The sequence below is a fragment of the Abramis brama genome, assembly GCF_963993115.1.
Source record: "Abramis brama genome assembly, chromosome: 12".
Lineage (NCBI taxonomy): Eukaryota > Metazoa > Chordata > Actinopteri > Cypriniformes > Leuciscidae > Abramis > Abramis brama.
In genome coordinates, this window is record NC_139974.1 from 38,521,275 (window position 1) to 38,545,781 (window position 24,507).

Sequence of the window (24,507 nt, forward strand, 5' to 3'; positions counted from 1 at the left end):
ATAAAGTATATTTGAGACTGTAGACTATTTAGATCTGGCTATGTAAGACTATAATTTGAATTAATTCCTTTTCTTAGCATGACACATTGACATTACAGTACAGAATAGCTCTTTTAGCATTATCCTGAACATTGTATAAGCATTTGTTTAATGTGTCACAGAACGGAAGAGAGGTTCTTGGATGCGTACGTAAACGTCACATCCTTTGGTTTTTCCCAGCAAAAACGAGTCCTTCACATAAAAATCAGTTCGGGGAAGGTCTCGTTTTTTAAAGTTTCATTAAAAGCTGTTCTCACATTGATAATACAAAAAGCTATTAATACATGCAAATTCTTACATATAGCCACTTCAAGAGACACCAGGTGACAATATACTATTTATAATAACTACGAGTTTTGTAACGAGGTTTCTTGCAACTGAGCCCAGACACAATCCTGACACAATTTATTATTTAACATTTAAAAATTTAAACAGTTTAATATATTATATGGTATGCCAATTAATTGATCAAATTAAATGGCATTCAATGCACATATCCATATTTGACAACAAAAGCCCCGAAATAAGGAGAATTATAGTGTCAAACAAACATTGAATTGACTTTATAGGCTAGTTTAGATAGATCAAGGTTGGGCAAAATTTCTGAATCAAAGAATCGGCTCCCTTTCAATCCATGAGTCTTAATTTGAATTAAATTGTCTACAAGCCACAGAAAGTTCAAATGGAATTTGTATTTTTTGCCGTCTGAAGGAATCGGGTGTTTTAAAAAGTCTGTATTTATCCTGAAGTTTAGGAGAACTACATTTGACCTCCATTTTGCTAAGTTACTGTACTCCTTTAATTGAATAATTTCATTAGTTCAGCTCATGGTCAGAGCTGTAGCGCCTTACTGAGAATTTGATTAAATCTTATGAATGTGAGACCTTTCCTAGCCAGCTTTACTAGCATGCCTTCCAGCTAGCACCACCAAGCCTTTCCGGGTGATCCAGAAAACAGCAGCATGTCAGGACTTCAATCATCTGAAGAACATCCGTGTCACACTCTTTCCACTCGCTGCCCGTAGCCGCTCGCATCAAATACTCAAGCCTCTGATTCTGACATAAAGGATTTACATTCCCTCTCGTTCCCTGCGGTCAGTGAATCAACAATGCCTGGTGGAACCATCACAGTGCGGCACAAGGTCACTTTCAAAAACTCATGGCAATGTTCAGAAAACCTTTCCCAGGAGCATGTGACGAACTAATAGAGATGACCGACGTTAAATGTCCCCGTCGATACAGATTATTCAGAATGATATCTGCCGATACCAATAGTTTGATTGAAATCTCTCTCAACTAATGCTATAAACTATACGGGGTATAATATTAGAGTTTAAAGTGAACAACAGAGCCCAAACTATTATATTCTGCTACTACTGCTATTTATTTTCGGATATTATTTTTACAGTCAAATAAAAACAAATGAAAAGTTTTGTATACAACTCAGTTGCACATAAGTTTTCATAAATGCTTGTCTTCATGAAAAATGTGTTCAAACATACATTTAAGAAGCTCCTCTCTGAGTTTTTCTATGTTTTTTTTAACTAACTAACGAACTGTGAACATTGGAAAAAATGTAAATGCAACGTTAAGTGACAATGTTCATAAGCTGTTTTATTAACGTCTTTTCGTCTTTTGGTGTTCATGCATTTTTTTTCATGCTGTCACTTGTAGTAATGAGGAAGAGATGACTCGAATAAATCACGCTCCATGTTGCATTTCGTCACATTTAAGAGCATCAAAATGTAAAAACGGCTGTTTTTAAATAATTGGTCGATGGCCGTTAGTCAAAATAATTGCTTTTATCGGCTGATATCGAGTATTGGCCATTACATCGGTGCATCCCTACTAACTAACTAACTACACTTTTTCCCCCAAAAAATAATAAATACAATATTTCTGGACTTACACTTTTGCTCTATCATTATCCTGTTCTCTTAAAACTATATGCAAGGTTGATCAGTGATAAAAAATATGCTAAAAATTATGAATGTTGTATGAGAAACCCTTTTCTTCAATAACAGAAAGAATGACTACAGTAATTTGTGGAGAATCCCCCTTATTTTTAACGTAAGCGTGGGCAAAGTCATTTGTAAATTGAATGCGTCTGGCTTCCGGTGTCATCCGCTTCCAGTTATGTTTTGCTGTACAAATCAGCTCATTATGCTGCTTGATATTGGTATTTTTCTAATGTATTATTTTATTGTAGCAATTATAAACACACTGGTTTGTAGCACAAATAGTTTAACTATTCACTGCACTTTGTTATTAGTATTCTAGTTATTTCCCTATAGCAGCTAATGAATCTACGAAGTCTACGAAGCTGCTTCCGTGTCGCAAAATAAGCTGGATAGCTTTAGGAAGTCAGATTAAAAATATAATAAAACACGTCAACCATCCTTTATGTCTTGTTACTGGTTCACCGGCAACACGCGCCTGGACTGGCCTCTGAGTTTCTCAAATGGAGGTAGTCTGTGTGTATTGAAGCCAAACAGCCCTGCCAATAACAGCTTTATTTTCTGCAGATGAGCATTGCCATCAACTGGCATCTTGAACCAGCAACAGCTGGTTAATGTGAATAAGAGTGGAGAGGGCCGAAATGGAATGGGCTTCCATTCTGATGGCATCTCTTTCAGATGAATCAGTGGGCAAAATTGGATTTTGCTGGGCTGTGTCCTGAAGCGCAGTGCAGATGTTGCATTCTGAACCCGATCACTTGTCCCGGTGATGCAGCGAGTACCTGCTATTTCACAGTCAAAAAACATGCCAGCTCAATTCAGTGCAGCAAGCTTCTAATCACCACTCTTGGATCATACACACATCAAACAAATCCAATCCTATAGCCAAACTTCTGCTCACATTTTCAATTATCCAAGATGATTGCATGTCTATTTAGGTGAAAGGATATAGAAGCAGACTGACATCACAAAGGTCTCTCAAGTTACGCAAAGCATTTCAGGGATGCTCATACCAACTGGTCTATTGAACAATTTGCGTATCTGGTTTATAATGTAGTTTAAGTTGTAGCATCATGTAAATTTGTGTTTTGTTTTTTTACTTAAGACTCAGAAAAATGATCCAAAAACCTAGAAGACTTTAGCATGTATGCATTTCCATATAAAAACAACATTATTAACACTGAATAGCATAGATATGTAAGGGTTGGCAAACAATTTCATATTTCACTCCAGACCTCTACAGCTCGAGCCAATGGTTGTGTAGACACTGGAATCGGGTTTATGGTAAATGTGTGTAAGTAGTTCACAAACACAGTACGCAGCCAAGCACATGAGAAAATTATGGCTATGGATGGCCTGTCAAAGCATAAAACTTAAAAGCGGCTCGCTTTTCGCCCCGTTCTTTCTTTCAACCCCCACAATTTTATTACATTTGAGCTTTTATGAGAGAAGCAAAAAGATAGCTACTTTCAAAAGAAAGACAAAATGTGATTTGTTGTTGAGAAATGAGTTAGTTTGAAAAAACGGCACAAAATAAAAACAAAAAAACAAATCAACCGAAAAAGGAAAGAGGCATTCAAGCATTGGCAACAAAAACAACACTTTTCTGAATCTGAATGTTGAAAGTTATTGCAAAAATAGCCGGGTGAGCTGAAGTCAATGACAATCAACACAGTTTTGAAATATCTTTCTCATGCTTGAATTAATTAGACATCTGGAACAACATGATAATTGATATTAAAATGTGTTTAACTCAGAATTTCAATCCTTTTTTTTTCCATCTTTAATGCAACAAAAATTTGCAAATCTAAGATAATTAATCATGTAATTAATTATCTAGAGAGGACAATCTAATAGACCTTCACTGCAGTGTTCATAGGAGCAAGACTAGACATGGAAACCATGCATTTGCAATGATAAAGCGAGCAGCTTACCTTGATAATGGGCGCTGAAGCCTTTGTATCGATGGTTGCTGTCAGTAACAAAGTGTAACCTCAGCCAGTTCTTGTTGCTAACAATAGGAGATGGGACATTCATTCCGGATAGCCTGTGAAAACATGAAGGAAAGCTCTTTACATTTGTTACCGAATGTCACACATTAACAACGACAACGAAAAACATTTATAATAAGCTGGCATCTGTCTAAACGGGCTGTAAAACTCACGTTTTGTAGATGAACAATGATGGATAGCACTGTCAGAATGAGTTTAAATGATCTGTCTGTTTAGGCTGTAAAAGTAGATGTTTAGATGGTCAATATTTTATCTTCTGAAGTATAAAACTTTCTGAAAGCTCATAATATACTACCAAGGTCACTGATCTAATACTTTGACATTTTGAGGCATGGCACTGGGGACATTTAACAGAGTACAAGCACCTTAACACTTAGTTCACCATTACTCATGGAGTGCACGTCGGGCCAGACACGGCCAGCTCGCTCCCTGGACACTTTTGAGGGGCGGTGGACACACACTGCAAATGTTGACAGGTAAAAAACATTGTTGTGTGTGTGAGTGCGCAGTGTGTCGTGAATCAGCGTGGCGCTGCAACAGAGGACAGAGGTCATTCTATCCACAACCCTCCACCCATCAAAATGCTCCATCTTCATCCTACATCTGTCTCACTTTATTGATGACTAACTGGAGATGTCATTAAAGGACATGGCCACATGAATCACACTTTAATGGCCTTCACAGGCTGGAGCGGAGCCATATCATTACTGTTATCTTTCTCTCTCTCGCTCTTGCTCTCTCTCTCTCCCACACACACACACACACATTGTATATGTTCTTTTGGTTAAACTTAAAGGTAAAGTGTGTAATCTCTGCCCTGCCCCACTGCCGTCACCACACAGAACTGTCAAAATAACGACTGTTGTTATTTTTCATACGGTTACAGTGGAAAACAATAGAAAAAAAGAAAAGAATCAGGAGGAAAAGAATGCAGCAACTAAAAAAGAGCTCTTGCTTGCTCGCACACACACACACACACATATATACATATATATATATATATATATATATATATACATATATATATATATACATACATATATATATATATATATATATATATATATATATATATACACATACATATATATATGAAGAGTTCAGATGCAAAAGCCTCGAAGTGCCATCTGAAATTTTCTTCTAGAATGATAATTTTTATCAAGGTCGTATATTTAAGTTCACTAATTTCACTTAAATGGCAATGAAAATTACCTATTAATTGTCATTTAAGTGAAATTACTGAACTTAAATATAAGACCTTGATAAAAATGATCATTCTAGAAGAAAATTTCAGATGCCACTTAGAGGCTTTTGCATCTGAACTCTTCATATATATATATATATACGCTGTAGGTTTGTAAGAAAAAAGGTGGATAGGCCTTTTAACAAAAGATGTAGGGTGCGTCCGAAATCACATACTCTCTTCAGAATCTCGCTGGAAGAAAATCCTACTGACTTGAATATGTGACCCTGGATCACGTCACCAGTCTCGAGTCGCACGGGTTTATTTGTGGCAATAGCCAAAAATACATTGTATGGGTCAAAATTATCGATTTTTCTTTTATGCCAAAAATCATTAGGATATTAAGTAAAGATCATGTTCCATGAAGATATTTTGTACATTTCCTACCGTAAAAATATAAAACATTTATTTTTGTGAGTGAATGCAGCACAATCGCCAACATAAATCAACAACTTTAAAGGAGATTTTCTCAATGTTTAAATTTTTTTGCACCCTCAGATTCCAGATTTTCAATAGTTGTATCTCGGCCAAATATTGTCCTATCCTAACAAACCATACATCAATGTAAAGCGTATTTATTCAGCTTTCAGATTATGTATACATCTCAATTTAAAAAAATTGACCCATGTGACTGGTTTTGTGGTCCAGGGTCACATATTTTGATTCGGTTAACCAAAGTTTCTTCCAGTGACTCTTTCTGCAAGCTATATCATTACGACAGTAGATGGCGACAAGTGAGTATCTTATTAATTATAACGAATGATTCTTTCAAACGTTCACTCAATAGATTCGTTTTCAAACAGTTCACGACTAAAACAGCGCAAATTTAAAATACAGACTATACAATAACAGGTAAACAACACCTTGATATTTGTACTATAAATCATACTGTAATAGTGCAAAATATGTTGTATGTTAAGTATTTCTTTATAAGCCTGTGACCTTTAAATACAATATTTAGAAACCATACCATTTGTGGCATAGTCACACACAACTTTTTCTTGGTTTCACACTAAGAAAACATACTATATGAGATTTCACAGAGCTCCGTCAGCCTCCCAAAGGGACAACTGGTTTCCCGACATCCTAGTAATGAGTCTTTGAAAAATGTATTCAGGATTTACATGAAACTTGCAAGACTTTGTTTGTCCCATTGTTGTTATGCGGTTGGCACAATCCCAAAACAACAGTACTTGCACACACAAACCTCTCCATGTCCGTGACTTTACATGTCGCAGTGAGTTTAAATTAAAATCTGAAATGGAGTCCCATAAATTAAACATCTGTTACTATAAAGACCATAAATTAATTACGAGTCAAAACCATTTAGGTTCTTCCGTTTTATGAGCGTAATTTAATTTAAGAAATGAAGAATGGCAAAAGCCCCTTAAATTTAAAAGCCTAACATTAAAAAGTTTTAGTTTTATCCCCTTTTCTGCCAATAACCTACATACTTACAAAGTAGTGCCATGCCAAAATACACTTCATACTCAGTTTTGACTTTAAAAGAAAGTACTTTTATTCTATTCATGCATGACAAATACCATTGAACAGACTCTACAGGCCCATATTCGCACACCTCTGCAAATATGTGATTCGCTCCATCATACTGAGTCTTAATGCACCAAAATACAGTGTTTACAGTCATTTTTGATCAAACAAAGTCTCAGCTTTCAGATTCTGTCATTTTGTTGTGCAAAAATCAAACATTAAATGCCATTTTGATGCTCTTTAATGATCACTGCAGCGCCTCAGTTCAAACAGAAACTCAGAGTGCGAATGAATCGATCATTTCTTCTGCTTTACTAACACCTGTAGCATGAAACAGTATAACTTACTGAAATGTTTAATCGTGTATCAACATATTACCTGACATTACATTTACCCATATCGCTAACAAATGGATGAAACATATTGTTAACTCTTTCCCCGCCATTGACGGAATTTTCCGGCTCTCCGTGTTTTCTCTGTTATACCGTAGGGGGCGCTATTACACAGGACTGTGAGGCTTTGGGGGTGTTGATGGACTCGATTTACTCCATCTGTGATTTGATCACCGTTCTGAATCCCGTCCAGATGTAATCTTTTAAACGCGTTTTCTCAACAAATGTTGCCATTTTTTATGAAACGTACCCATATTTAAGTGTTGATAAAAAAAAGAATGCATGAAACTAGAATAAAACAGTTTTTTTTTTTTTTTACAAACAGAGGGTCTGTTCTTTCTTTTGAAATATTGAATGTTCAGATATTCAACAAAATATTCTGGGGGCCATGAAACTTTTGTGCAAATGATCAAAAATGCTGGCACTGGCTGGCAACCTTTTTAAAAAATGCTGGTGGGGAAAGAGTTAAATATAGATGAACTATATTATAAATGCATTACATTTTTGCTTAACCTGTTAGTAGGGGGACCGGGGATGGTTGTAACACTTTTTGCTTCAGCACCTATAACTCGCTGAATTTTTTAGCTTGAGTTCTCAAAGTTTTATACAAAGTATCCACATTTGTTTACTACAAATGGAACCAATTCAACCCTCAACAAGAATAGCACAGACCTCGTGAGTTGATGTAAAATACGTGGTGTTCCTTTGTTACAACCTAGCCCACTACCGGGGTAGGTTGTAACACATGTTGGGGTAAGTTGTAACAATTAGACAAAAGAAGTAAAAATGGATGCCATACTATATGATATTGTTCAAAACCAGATTTATTTAAATAAAAGAACAATGTCTCTCTCTCTCTCTCTCTCAATAACAGACTATGGGCGCTAGCTTACACCCGGTGCAATGCAGCGCCAAGCGTGGCGCAAGTGTTTTTTGCTAGTTTCAGCCCAACGCAGTTTTCATATTTACGTCCTGCGCCACGTTGTTTAAATAGCAAATGCATTTGTGTACTGGTCTGAAAACGAGGTTCAGATGTTCAGGCGCATTGTTGGCGCGTTGCTATTTTGAGGCAACAGAAATAGACTGCATTTTTTGTTTTGTTATTTAAACAGCGCTCTAGTAATGTGCGCCTATAGGCGGGTCCACAACACGCGTACACTCTGCTTATTACACACACAGGGACGCACAGCAGCACACAAACATGCCAAATAATAAATATAAAAGGATTACATTGTAAAAGATTAATATTGTGTACATAAAGATATGGTGGAATCTGGCTTGTCCTGTAGATGGTCTGCTTGTGGGCTTTAACCTCGCGGACGAGCAGATCCGTTTGCGCTCTGGAGACACGTTCAGTTACTTCACTTGCAAATTCCGTCATGTAAATAGCGAGTCCACCATGGCGCGAGCGCACCTGGCTTTTAAGGGGAATGGGAGATGAGATTCTGATTAGTTTATTTCACATTACCCCCAAAACACACCCATTACTCATTATGAGAATAGGGACAACGTGCGCCCTGTGCTTTAGACCATGCGCTTAGATCGTTAAAATAGGGCCCTACAATATGTCTGTTTGGCTCGTGTGTGTGTGTGTGTGTGTGTCTGTTCGTGTGTGTTTAAATTTGTCAACTAGAACAAACTTGATTAATCTACTAGACAAACGTGTATTTAACGGTTTACTTAATAAACACTACTTCAATGTACCAGATTAAAGAACATCTTTGTACATCTTTAAGTCTAACAGTAAATAAAAATATTTTTCATGCCCTCATTCTGTAAAAACATTAAAATCAAGAAAATTCTTAATTATATTCTTAGTCTGTAAGGGGATGGTTGTAACACTTTTTAAATAAGTGTTACAACCTTCCCCATCCCTGTCAGCCAATGTTTGTTGAAATTATGCATCACATATTGCCTAAGAAACTACTATTTAATCTAATATAAGTCATACAATCATACAAAATCAGTTTTTTCTCTATATATTCTGCATTTGCCTATTTCCAGCCTTGACAATCACCATGTGTGATCGGGGAAGTAGGAAAATACTGAAGTGATCACATGACTCCTATCTTATCCCTAATTGGTGAAACTGATGGTGTTACAATTCTCCCCATGTTACAACCATCCCCAGTCTCCCCCTACTACTACTAATATAAAACCATAGTTATGTATAAAAAAAAAGAAAAAAAGTCTTAAAATTGTTTTAAATCTTTAGAGGCCACTTAAAAGTTTTGGAGAAACAATTATAACATTAGAATGCTTTGAATTTTTTATTTTCAGTGCATAAAAATGCAAAATGTGTCAAAATGATGGAGAGGGTCACAAACTTGTTTATATTTGCATCATGCAAACTTATTAAAAAGACAACCCACCCATGTCCTTGCAGGCGGGCCCTAAATTTGAAAATATATGGCTGAATGTAGTGCTTCAGTGATGCCCTTGTTGTATATCAGCTCACTTCCGAACAGAAATACAGCTTTGTTTTTTAATTGTAAAGTGAATTTTAGTGCACTGGCAAATTTACTTCAGCTTATTGATGCGATTGTCCCGGCAGCGAGTCGCACTTCTGTATAGCACATGTTATTTGTAATTGCCTGACAGTTTAATTAAATAAGTGTGAATTTTGCAGCAACATAATTTGAGAGGCTGGTGGTGTTCGAACCCAAGCACAACAGCAGAACTCTGATTCCTCCACAACACCTAGATCCTACAGCTGAATAAATCACCATGCAAGTCAATAAACCCTTTCACATGGATAAGTGTAATTTAATCAGCATAGCTCATTCCAAGGTGTCTGCTCTCTCTCTCTCTCTCTCTCTCTCTCTCTCTCTCTCTCTCTCTCTCTCTCTCTCTCTCTCTCTGTGTGTGTGTGTGTGTGTGTGTGTGCAAGGTCAGGAAAAGGAAGCGGAGGTTATCAAACACATGGATGAGCAAAGAGTCGTACGAGCAAATCCTGCCATGTCGGTGCAGTAAATCCACATGGAATGGTGAAACGGTTTATAAATAAGACTAGCTGATATGGGGCTGCATTGGAAACAAATATTGCTCAAAATGTGTACACATATTCTGTGATAAAGAAAAAAAATATGGTTGCAGAACGAATTGCTTTTTCAGTCAATAGACAGATCATATTTAGCTATTAAATAATTTGGACCAAACAGCAACTGTTGCAATGTAGTCTAGAAGTATTTAATGACAGATAATGTCAGTATATATATAAATGTGTGTGTGTGTGTGTGTGTGTACAAGCATATGAGAGAAAAAGAATATACATACACATATATATATATATATATATATATATATATATATATATATATTTATTTATTTATTTATGCAACATATAGTGTATATCTTCATCAAAGTGACTCTAAATATACAATCTGTATTAATAAATATGCAAGTATGTATATAGCTGGACTAAGTCAAGTTATTTAATTTCGAATGATCCAACTCTGTATTTATGTCATATGTGATTTAAAGTAAAAAATATACAATAAGCATAGACTAAAATGAAGATCTTTGCTCACAAAATTCTGACTTGTTTTCTGTAATATGGGATATTTATGATTTAAGACATTTTAATAAGACACAGTCAAATGCCATGAGAATGGCAAGAGAAAATGAATGAGTGTGGCAGAAAGGAAGAGACACGGAGAGAGTTTGAGATGTGCAGGAGCGGACAAGGTACAAAAAAAAATAACAGGAAAAGTAAAAAAGGTTTAAGAAGAGGAGAAAGAGACTGCATTCAACTTTCTGTATCTCTGCATTCAGAAAAGTCCTCAGTGTGAGATAACTGGCAGTCAATGTACTAGACAGGGAGGACAACAATTCATTATTGCCTGTGATTTTGTTCAGCTGTCAGTGGGTGGTAAACCTTTAACATACCACTTTTGCTTACTATTTACCCATAAATGGAGCATATTAGTATCTTAAAGGAACATATTAGTACAGGAATGGTATATAATAGGAGCTTTTGAAAGGATACCACCCAAGTGACAGCTTAAGAGTGTTGAGTGCCGCAGAATTTTTGCTTTCAGTGTGGAGAGAAATATTGCTTACCCTGATTATGACATTACAAATCTAATACTAACAGAAACAATTTTAAACACGCTTCAGACACCCAGCAGGGAAAGGTACTGCAGGTACACCCCAACTTGTGCTACAAATCGAACGAGATTATATAGCATGTATTGCGGGTGTGTGAGATTTTAGAAGTGGATTATAGCTGAGATGCATATGAATGATGTGAATGACCCACTTAAATCAATAAATGCAGCAAAAGACACACGGAACTACAGAGCGTGCTCAGACTCACACACTGAAATGTGGCTTCAAAACACATCGACTTTTCTAAAAAAAAAACTTCAAAAAGGGAGATTGAGACAAAAGGGAGAAAGCCTTCTCACGAGGAAAGAAAAAATAAGAGCGTATCGTCATTGACCGTAATGGACTTGGCAAGCTTTTAAGCTTTTGCTATGCGAGTCACATCCCGTTCTCAGATCAATAGCTCTCAGTCGTTCTGTGCAAAATTAGGAGAGATTCATTATTAGCAAATGACAGCTGTTAGCATGTTCCTTATTCAAGGAATCTGTCTTAATTGCCTAGATGCTAATTAAGAAAGGTGGCAGCACTAACATAGAGACCCTCTATTTTTTGGTGAGCACGCACACGCATACACACACACACGCGCGCGCACGCGTAAATGTTACAAAAGATTTCTATTTCAAATAAATGTTTTTTTTGTTGTTTTTTTTTACTTTCTATTCATTAAAGAATCCTGAAAAATATGAAGCAGCACAACTTTTGGTAACACTATTTTACAGTGTCCTTGTTACATATGTTACATGTACTTACCATAGTAATAACAGTAAATTATGCATGATTACATACAATTGACCCTCAACTAAACCCTAATCCTACCCTAACCCTGTAGTAAGTACATGTAGTTCCTTAATATTACTAGGAATTAAATGTATAATTATACTGTAACAATGACACCTTAAAATAAAGTGTAACCCAACTTTTTTCTGATAATAATCAGGGCCCGGTTCCCTGATAACGCTCACTCTTAGCGCACTCTTAGACTCGAAAGATATATCTTACCAAAGTTGTTTATGTTCCTAAGTGTGTTCCCCGAACCATACCTTAGGAAGCTGCTTAAGATATACCTTCTTACGTGCGACGTTACCGGGCGCTGTCCGTGGCGATGGTGCTGAATTGGTTGATATCGATGGCTTGAGAATCAATTATTCTCCTGTGCAGGGGCTGTTTATGTGAGAAAGCGATGTTCTTTATAAAAGAAGCACTTCAGAAATAGTTGAAATTGCATTTATTAGGATTATAAAAAATAATCCAAACTATAATAGCCTATAATAGCCTAGCCTACATATTTTTAAATTGTATCATATATTGCTGCCATAATAACCATTTCAAATTTGTACGTGCTTTTGGTCGCTGAGGTCCTGCGATGAAATATTGTTCTTGGAAATACTTTCCAGCATTTCAGTAATAAAAGTGTAGGCCTACATCTCGGTGCTCGGCAGTGATCAAAAAGGGTTTAAACAGTGGATTTTGAATCTCTTCTTGTAAACTCAGAGATGTGGATTCAGACGGCAATTAAATTACCACACGACCTGCTTGTCAAAAAACAGTAGGTACTAATTTGGCCAGGGATTTTTACGCGGGTTGGGTGAGAAAAAACACTGATATTATGGATTCGGACGGCACTAAAATCACCGACTCACCCCTATAAATGTTTAAAATACCATACAAGCCCATGAAAAACAATATTAGCGTCCGAATAGGACTTAACTGACAGTAGCCTATGCTTTCACTGGCCTTTAAAAGCGCTTTTTAATTAAATTAATAATATTGTATAATAATATAATTAAAAATCTAACAACAATCAGTGTAATGACAATTTTATTCTTTGCATGAAAACACTTGAATTAGCCTAATTGAATACTGTCTGGGTGTATTAAAAATAGAATTATATTCGTATAGACCTGCAACAGTGATAAGGTAAAGCTAAGAGTGGTCCAGACCAACCTTCCGAAAGTGTGACTTACAGAAGATATACTTAGCGTACGAACGTGTCGGGAATCGTGCCATAACGTTAAGAGAGAGGTTAAGGAATAGGTTAAGAACTACTTAGCGATAAGAACGTTTTGGGGAACTGGGCCCAGAATAGTTTTTTGAGCATCATAGAATGATTTCTGAAGGATCATGTGACACTGAAGACTGGAGTAATGATGCTGAAAATTCAAAAATAGAAAACTATAGAATTTATAGAAATAGAATTTTAAATAGAAAATGTCACTTTACTGTTTCCTAGTAAATAGCCAAGCTGATCTCACAGGAAAACGTAACTGTTACGAGGTGGCGATTTCGTATGAATTTGTACGATGTGAACCGTGCAAAAAAGTATGATTTCAAAAAAATAAATAAAAAATAAGCATAAAGGTCCACCCCTAAACATACCCGTCACAGGGGAGTAAGCAGACAGATACGAAAGCAAGTGAGATTGTACAAATTCATACGAATGATCCACCACTTCGCCAAAACGTAAAATAGTTACGAACTGCCATGAGATTGTGTTGAAACAGAACACCAATCGCTACTGCCACACACAGAAACGAACACATATTACTCTTTCTGAAACTTCATCAACATCCTGCAGTCCCATGGCGAGAGAGACAGCGAAAGAGAAAGAGGGAGAGAGGAGAGAGGGAGCGAGATGAAAGCAGGCACGGGTCTCACACCAGCGGTCGCCTCATCAATCACAGGCAGCCGAAGCCCAGCCGAAGCCCAGACGAATGAGAGGCCGCTGGGAAGCTGCTCGCTTCTCTCCATCAAACTGATGTTTTGAAAGTAAGTAATCAGTGTTCTCCACGGGCACTCCTTCCCTGCACTCCTCCCTCCTCCTCTTGTTCTCCGCTACATAGAGTCAGGGCCTCTCCACCCCATGGCATTGTGGGAGCCAAATTTGATCCATCTCAGCACAGTGGGAAGGACCCTACACTGTACAAACTGCAAGGTGCTTTTTGTGCACAATCACGCTCAACACATGGAGGTGGAGGTCGGGAAATACAGATGATGTATACAGGAATGCTGAACGGTTGCACTGACACACGATTCAGATGTCTATTAAACCTTTGACCGATACGATCACAGCGAACATTCAGATCTGTGTTCTGACCCAGAGAGAGCAGCTTTCATGTATAGATGTGAAACAGCTTTCATTTCAACCACACAGAGTCATTATTACTGTCTTACAATAATTCAAATGATCACAGAAGTACTGGGATGAAGGTTTACAGTTTGGATATACACACTGATGTCTACGGTAGTGATCAAAATAGAGTAAATCACCTTTTGAAAGTAATTGATGCTTCAAATAAAGATGGTATCAATTACATTGTTACACCAGTAGGTGGCGACAAGTGACTGTTAAACAATGTATTTGGTATTGAATCATTCATTCAAGAGATTAGTTCAAAATGATTCTTTATGATTTAAATGAGTTTAAATAACTCATAAAATATAAAAAATATAAATATAATTTTAGAAATATATTGTCAGGGTTATGTTCTGTTTTGTCTTACGGTACGTTTACACGACAACGTTAGGGTTAGATGCTTAAACGCTTAAAACGGAGAGGTTTTTCGACACCATTGTCAAAACGATCCCCATTCACACGGATCCGTGAAAAAACGCTGTATTCTGCTGCCAGGCCATTAGATGGCGATGAAACACTATGTGTCCTGTTTTAACGATCTGAAAAGCAAGTATCAAACGCGAAACGCAAGTAACTTTGTGGGCGGATACGCAAATCTAAAATGTGTTGGTCTGAAGTAGCTTCATTACTCATAGGTGTGGTTTGGGGCGTAACGTGAAATAAACCAATCAGAGCGTCATCTCACATTCCCTTTAAGAGCAGGCCCGCTTGTTCCATGGCGGACTGCTATTATAATGGCGGATTTGCCAGACGCACGCCAGCAGCGGTTCACAGTCGAGGAGACCAACGTTCTCATCAGGGCCGTAAAACACAGAGAAGTGACACTGTATGGGGATGGAGAAACACACCCAAATTAGCTTCGGTTAAACAGGCGTATAATAATTTGGGTAAATGTGTAAGCTAGATTTATGCCTATTTTTTCACATCTTCATGGACACCACAATGATTTCCCTCATGTGGAATATTTTTCCTTGTAATTATGTATGGTTTCAAAAATGTGAACTGCTGCGTCTGTGTAGATGAGAGAAGCAAAGTGTGTGTGCGTTGTGCACACGCTACATTATGGCCAAGCATGAGCCCTTTAAAATAGCATCTGAATAACGCGCCACTGACTTTAGACTAGGTTTTTCCTGGTCTGTGGCGGAATTGTTTTCTGAAACTGCAAAATAGCACCAGGGAACGTTTGCGCCGGAACACGCCTCCTCTTTTCGCTGAACCGCCCCCGGGAGCGCAAGTTCATTCCCTAATTTACCGACGTGCGTCTGTCGAGGGAAAAGTCTGCTGTGCGTCGGGTGCAAAATAGGAATGATACATGTGTCGTGTACAAAGTCACTTGCGCTGGGTGCAAGATAGGGCCCTATGTGTTAAACACGTAATATGCATGTGTATGACGTCATTGGTTTCAGAGATTCACGTTTTTGTTGTTTACACAGAAACTGTTTTCAAAAACTTGCACTTTGAAACTCGTTTTCAAAAGTTTGCGTTTTCAGGCACCAAAAACGCCACTGTCTTGTAAACGAATCGGCAAAACGCATACAAAGTTTTACGTTTCTCCTGATTATTAAATTAAAGATCTTTGTTTGTGTATCTCGCTTCACTACAGCCACCTACTGTGAACTATATAGTGATATATTTACATTTATTATATGCACAGAAATATATAAAAAGAACTGTATACAATATAGCTATATCTGAGTTTGTGCTTCCGTGTGCCGTGGATGCTGAATACTTTGTCAATGCTGCTGTCTCAGTACAGTGCCAATAATTAAGTTACTGGGAAGAATTCGCTGTGAGTGACTCTGGAGCTTATGTAAATCAGACACATCTCGCACGCCGGTCACATTTCCACATTGGCCCGCGACCAGAACCTCCATTTTGAGGATCAGATTGGGAGGGAGGAAGGAAGGCAGGCGGCGAGGCACGCTGGAGAATAAATGAACCTCGTGCACCAGCTAATGACCTCGCAATGCTTTTACTCAGGAACATATTTCACCGCTGGCTTGGTATCCAACACTCCCAGAAGCCATTTCAATAAAGCCTGTATTTACAGTGAACAATGTGTGATGGCACATGTAATCTGAGTTCGGCAGGCTGATTCTTCTTCTGGCACATGATTCACACAAGTCTTTGTACTTGTTTTGTGCACATGCACTATTTCGGGTCTTCTGAGAGCACAAAGCAATCCTGTGATACCGGAGTGAATGTTATGGAAGTAAAATAATGTCAAATGTTTTTGAAATAAAAAGCCTGTTGAATTGCACTACTTGAAAAAAATAGGCATTGCATTAACCATGCTTGCATTTTAATGCATTGTATTTTTAGGGCTTGCATTTTTATGGGCTGAAATTCAGCATGGTTGAATATTTAAGCTTTGAATATTTCAATTAAAAACATTTCAAACACCTTTTCATTATTAAAAATTCAATAATCCATATTCACCTTTCATATTTCACTTCCAAAATATTCAAACTGTTTAAAAATACAACCAATAATATTCAACAGGCAATTTTCGGTCCATTTTATTTCGCTTTGCAAATTCGCTTCCACAAATTCAGTGGTTCAAATTCGACAGTAAATTCAACATTGACGTCCAGGAACTGCAGGAAAAGCAATAGATGCTCGGAAAACCGAGCATACTCTCCATCTGCTGTTAGTCGATCTCACCATCAGATGGTGCAAAAGCGCGTGTTGTTGACGAAGACCAGCAACAGTTAGAGCAAGCCATTCATTCATAAAACTCATTTACAGCAATGTAAGTGTATTTGTGATTATTATGACGGCTGTTTTATGTTAAATTCAGTGCCTTCACGGTTACTTTTCCTGTGTAGCCTACATGCATCTTTCTCTACCGTGAACAAGATTATAATGTTATTCCCCGATAGGGATGTACAGATCCAATGTTACATTTTTGAGGTTGACATATATTTCTCTTGGTTGTTTAGTTGCCTTAACTTTATATGTGGCATGTGCTGCATGCAGGCTATTAGGGTTTCCCTCAATACTTAAGGATTCCCCTGCTGGACATATACAACGCTTAACGTAGCTTAATGGACTACAGTGATGTAAAAGACCAAACTCGCAGGCAAGCAGATGGACTCAGAATAACGCGCAAAGCTGAGCGTTTCCCAGTGATAGACTGGCATAAAGTTGGCTTGATGTTGGACATTCGCACATTTAGGGACCGTCTCTAAAGTGTATACGACTTTGGTATACACGTTTCTAACTCCGATAGCATTTGAATAGAACGATTTACAGTCATAAAAACAACTGTAAAGTGTTCATGTAGTGTCAGGCATACTGCGCACCCTTTGGATTTTTGATATTTATTCAAATAAATTTAAGTTTGCTATTGAAGTTAGAAACATGTATGCCAATGTTGTATGCAACTTTAGAGACGGTCCCTAAATGTGCGAATGTCCAATGTCAAGCCAATTTTACATTTAGTCATTTAGCAGACGCTTTTATCCAAAGTGATTTACAGTTAAATTAACAATAGGACAACAATATGCAAGTGCTATGACAGTTTAAGCTAATGCAATACACGTAGGCATACTAGTATATCAGTATGTATATCACCAGTAGGCTTATGTATATCGCCAGTATATCACGAAACGCTCAGCATGAAACTTTGCGCGTCAAGTTCATATTCTGAGTCCATGCTTGCCTGTAGCCTATATAGTAGCCTACAGCCTACTTCCCCAATAAGGTGCAAGATTGATCTTTCATATCACTGTATTAGTACATTAAGCTACGTTAAGCGTTTTGTCCCAACTGAAGGGGAATCCTTGAGTATGAGGTATTGAGGGAAACCGATTATAATTCTGTTCATGGTAGAGAAAGCTGATAACATGTAGAATACACAGGGAAAGTAACAATGAAGTTATTGAATGAAACATAAACACAGCTTTTGTGTCTTTATCATCTTTTCCGCACATACTGACACAGATAATCATTTCCATTTTATGAATGAATGTCTTCGTCAACAACATGCGCTTTTGCACCATCTGATGGTGAGGTTGACTAACAGCAGATGGAGAGTATGCTCGGTAATCTATTGCTTTTCCTGCAGTTCCTGGACGTCAATGTTGAATTTACTGTCGAATTTGAACCACTGAATTTGTGGAAGCGAATTTTGCAAAGCGAAATAAAATGGCCCGAAAATTGCCTGTTGAATATTATTGGTTGTATTTTTAAACAGTTTGAATATTTTGGAAGTGAAATATGAAAGGTGAATATGGATTATTGAATTTTTAATAATGAAAAGGTGTTTGAAATGTTTTTAATTGAAATATTGACAGCTTAAATATTCAACCATGTTGAATTTCAGCCCATAAAAATGCAAGCCCTAAAAATACAATGCATTAAAATGCAAGCATGGTTAATGCAATGCCTATTTTTTTTCAAGTAGTGCAATTCAACAGGCTTTTTATTTCAAAAACATTTGACATTATTTTACTTCCATAGAATGTGATTATGTGCACTCACACTGAAATGACGCTTTAGTGTCTTTAATCACAGAAAAGAGCTTTTTTTTAAGTGAAATGGGAATTTGGAATTTGTGATGAAATGCGTCTGGATAAAATGATCCCTAATAAATCCTATGTACCATAACCCATACATTGATGAAATCATTGATCTCTCAATCAAATAATCAATCAATCAATGCAGGGATACGTGATCTGTCAATTAGTTTGTCATTAGCTTTGTAGACGCATATATTAGGGGAAAAAATTTATTTTGGGAAGGTGACAGTAATAAATCCCATCATAAGTGCCATTCGTTTGTCATATAAGAGGGCTAATTCCCCAAAGAGGAACGGATTGTAATGGATTACACAGCTCTCTCTCTCTCTTTCTCTCTCTCAGTTCTTCATATTTCCCAAAGGATGCTCGGCTAGAGGGCTTCTCTAATCATGCAGCATGACAGAATGTATGATTAAGTATTATAACTCTATGAATAATAAACAAAACTGCACCGTAGCCCAGGCAATGGACACACACTACCAATTTGGCATCTCATGTCACGTGTTTAGGAAACAGGATTGCAGTGGTACCGGAATTATTTGGACAATTAAAATTGAACTAATGTTTTGAATTAGAGGCAAAATATTAAATATGACATACATTTTTTCAAGTAAAATATTATTTCACAAAATGAATTTGCTGGAACCAGTTTGTTAAAAGCAACAGCTATAGGAACAGTGATGTTAGTTTTTTGAATACATACAGATGAAATGAAACTACAGCTAAAATGTACTTGTAATGACTTAATACACAGAATGATCTATGAGTTTAGCGAGTTAAATTAAGGATCCATCTGTGTACCTGTAACCTCCACTGCACTTACGGTGTTTACAGAAGATTTACTGACTAATGATCTGTGACTATAAGGTGACTATTATTAATAACTGCTGAACAACAGGTTGTTGTGCGAATAAATATAGATACACAAATTATTCTTGTCAATGTATAACTGTAGCTATTATTGTTGACGCAATGTAAAAATGCATATAGACTTGATAAGACTTTAATGTGATTTTTTATTAAATAGGTGTTTAGTATATGTTGTAGAAATAATATTTTTTTGTTTCAATAAATAATATGTGAATATAAACATACTATAATACAAATATTACGAAATGCAAATGTATTATACAATAATATAAACACTTATTTAATAAAAATCACATTAAAATCTCATGAAGTTTATTTTAAACTTTTTTTTTTTTTCAGTGAAACGCAACCAATTATTATCAATGTGATTTTTATTAAATAAGTGTTTATATTATTGTATACAACAGTATATAACAGTACATTTGCATTTCAAGAAAATAAAATGCGAATATAAACAACATAATAAAATGTTATAGTATTAGTTGCATTTCACTGATGGAATGCTTTATAAAAGTTAATTAAATTAACTTTAATAAAGAAAAGAAAAGAAAAAATAAAATAAAAAATGCATTTAAACTTGATGAATCTTTAATGTGATTTTTTATTAAATAGGTGTTTATTTGTCTATGTTGTATGCAATAATACATTTGTGTTTCCATATATAATATGTGAATATAAGCATACTAACATGTTATAAAATAAACTAATTTATTATAATAAAATGATAATAAATAAAATTTTAATTTATTAAAAAAATAATAATTAATACAATAATTAATAAAATAATGATAAATAAAATAAAAATAAAGTTAAATAAATAAATAAACAAACAAAACAAAACAAAACAAAACAAAACAAAATAAAATAAAATAAAATAAAATAAAATAAAATAAAATAAAATAAAATAAAATAAAATAAAATAAAATAAAATAAAATAAAATAAAACAAAACAAAATTTGTATTACTCAAGTGCTGTCAACTCTGTGGCGATATTTGCGGATCTGACATTTTGTGAATATAACAGCTTATGATCGACATCCCATCTTCAAATGAAAGTGCACCATCGTGATCAGAAGGTCTAGAAAATCCACAGAACATAAGCCGTCTTCATGCCGCTTTTGACATCCTATCTAGAGACTTGAAAAATATCACTAGCCAACCTCATTTCACCCCTAATGAACAACTCCTAATGAATATTTTAGGAAGAGACAAGCGGATAGAGTGTTAAGCGTGTCTGTAGTCACGTCTGTAGCGCGGTGTTTTTGCTCTGTGTATTCTGTGTGTCGGCACACCTGCTCATCTCCCTCATCCTTTCCACCGCAAACCTGTTCTGAATCCTAAAAAGCCCATCACTATCACAACTCATTCAACTTTAATCAGCTGGACTGTTCCATCCTCCGGTGCTGCTGTTTGTTTTCGGTGTTGTACAGGCTTCAGCGCGAGTCTCCATGTGTAGGTGCTGAGAGGATTGTAAACAGGTTTACAGGATCTTGTAGGAACAGATCAATTCTCTACACTCTGTTGATCACAGTACCCAGACCTGTCACTCAGAACGTACTGTAGGAGGGCAAGTGTGTTGCGTCCAACTCCTTTGCAGCAGGAGAAGCGCCTTTTGTGTAAAGAAAGGAAAACGACGCGTTAATCAGAGGAAAAAATAATCAAAGGAAGTTATCTCGCAACCTTTAGTCTTATGGACCCCCGCAGCCTCATCAATAAGGGTCACCAAACAACAAAATGTGTTCTATCATTTCACTGAAATCATTCTGGATATCATTTAGGTAACAATTTAGTTTAGGGTCCAAATCTCACTATTTGCTCTTTAGCATGCATATTACTTAGATATTAACTGTTTATTAGTACTTATAAAATATATATTAACGCCTTATTCTGCATGAGCATATTCTACTTCCCTTAATCACCCAATACCTAAACTTAATAACTACCTTACTAACTATTAATAAGCAGTTATTAGGAGTTTATTGAGGCAAAATACATAGTTAATAGTTAGTTAATAGTGAGAATTGGACCCTAATCTAAAGTGTGACCATCATTTATCATTAGCAATCAAAATAATTGAAATGGTGAAATAGAAGTATTATCGAAAAAAAAGTGATGAAATATTACTTGCGGTGGAATACATTGTTTACATTTGTTAATGAAATATGTATATTTCCATTTATACACACAGACACATATTCCGCTACAAATGTTCGGTTTTCTTTGTAAAGGATCTGTGGGCCCTATTTTAACGATCTAAGTGCATGGTCTAAAGCACAGGGCGCAAGTTCACCTAGGGCGAGTCCGAATCCTCTTTTGCTAGTTTAACGACGGGGAAAATGGTCGGCGCTCCCGGCGCATGGTCTAAAATGGTTGTCCCTATTCTCTTAATGAGTAATGGGTGTGTTTTGGGATTTACGTGCGTTAAACCAATCAGAGTCTCATCTCCCATTCCCTTTAAATGCCAGTTGTGCTCGTGCCATGGCAGATTCGCTATTTACATGACGGAATTTGATAGTGGAAAGACCGAACGCGTCTCCAGAGCACAAACGGATCTGCTCGTGCGTGAGGTTAAAGCTGTGTTTGTGTGTGTGTGTATGTGTGTGTGTGTGTGAGGTAAAAGTGCGCAAGCAGACCAAGCCGGATTCCACCATTTCTTTATGTACACAATAATAATCTTTTACAATGTAATCCTTTTATTTTAAATATTTGGCATGTTTGTGTGCTACTGTGCGTCCCTGTGTGTGTAATAAGTGTGAGTGTAAGAGTGTACGCGCGTTGTGGACCCGCCACATAAAAAAATATTGCGCCATTGACTTTAGAGCAGGTTTCAGTCGGTCAATGGCGCAGTCTATTTCTGTTGCCTCAAAATAGCAACGCTCCAACAATGCACCAGAACACACCTCGTTCTCAGACCAGCAGCCCATGGGCGCACAAATGGGCACAAATGCATTTGCTATTTAAACAACATGGCCAGGACGTGAAAATGAAAACTGCGTCGGACTGAAACTAGCAAAAAACACTTGTTGCACTTGGTGCTGCATTGCACCGGGTGTAAGATAGCGCCCTGTGTCTTGCTGTGAGGTCGCAGATGGGCATTTCTAAATGATCTTTCCCCAGCGCAGGCATAAAATTGAAAAGCCTGGTCCCTTCATTGTGGGACCCTGAATCATAGTTCCACATTGAGATCTAGGACTCATTCCGTAACAATCAATAACAATAGAGCGCCGCCTCTTCATTCAGAAGGGCCTGTTGTTGGATAGATGACTGAGAGAGGTTTCTCTTTTGTTCGTCATCTTGCCTGGGAATGCTACAGATTTAAGAGATGAGGGCGCCGGTGGCAGCATCCGCTCATTTGTAACGTTTTGTTCATCTGGAGCTGTCAGGAGAAGGAGACGCTGCCGTCTCTCACTGGCTGACTGTAAAGATCGAAACCACCACACAAAAGTCTGCAAATGCTGGCTATATATAACCGTTCTCTATTTTAAAATGTAATTTATTCCTATATATGGGCACCTTATTTCATTTGTCCTTTTGGAGACTCCAAGTGTCCCTTTTTTTGAAAGACACCTAAATTAGATTAGATTGCTTTGCAGGATATAGCAAATGATGACAAAATAAATGTGTTAAACAAGATTATGACGTATGCGATTAATTGTGATTTAAAAAAGAATCTACTGATATATATAATCTAACTATTATGCTTGAATATATGTAAACATATTATGTAAATATTATTATCTAATTATTATGCCCATATATATATATATATATATATATATATATATATATATATATATACCGTATATATACATAAATATATATATATAAATTTGGGTTGTCAACGTTAATACATTAATGCATGCAATTAATTCGGAATATGTACAGTATATATCGTTAAAAATAATAGATGTATATTATATGCATATTATAATGCTGATAATATGTATGGATTTAGAATTTGTATCCATGGATATGTATATGTTAACAAAATATGATACAGTATAATATAATATATAATAAAATATAATACAATAGCCTACATATAATATACATATATTATATTTTATTGATATATACATATAAAAGTATTAGCCACAAAAATGAATATGAATTTCATTATTATAGTTATGTTTATATTGCAGACACATTCTAATGAGTCTGTTGCTCAATTATCATGACATAATTACACCACTGGCTGAAGAAACATTTGCATCAAATTCTGTTAGTCTAAATCAACCATAAATTAATTCACAACAGACATTACTCAATATGATAATTATCCTGAATACCATCAACACAATCAGCAGAAAATAACATGCTAATGTCTCTAGACTAATATACTGTAATGCATTAGAAAAATATCATCAATGCAAACAGTACAGGAGGCAATGGGGTCTAAAGGCCCTCAGGGTTTTGAATGGAATTTTAATTACATTTATTTTTTAATTTTGTGATTTCTCCCACAACACTTTTGCTAAACACATGTACTGTAGGTTGTAATGCACTATGATATTTTTTCTAATCTGTGATGTCATTTTCTAATCTGGAATTGTGGTGATTCAGTCTATGATTTAGTCATTTTTAAAATGAAGCAAATGTGGATCCCTAATGCGTGAAATATTAATTGTATTTAGTTTTAATCTTAAACGTTATTCAAAAAACATTCTAAGGTATTCAAATATGATGACAAACAGTATATCGCTACAGTTCCACAGGGGCCTTTAAATTTGCATGTTTGTT

General features: G+C 36.3%; 1 protein-coding gene across 1 annotated transcript in view; it reads right to left on the bottom strand.

The window, feature by feature from the left end:
* csmd3b (CUB and Sushi multiple domains 3b) overlaps positions 1–24,507 on the bottom strand; it is a gene marked incomplete at its 5' end in the record, with an annotated part of 449,682 nt that overhangs the window by 234,718 nt on the left and 190,457 nt on the right. Inside the window, one exon of the mRNA XM_084131937.1 lies at positions 3,931–4,043. Coding sequence (XP_083988063.1) covers positions 3,931–4,043 — 113 coding nt within the window. The remainder of the gene's footprint in view (positions 1–3,930; positions 4,044–24,507) is intronic.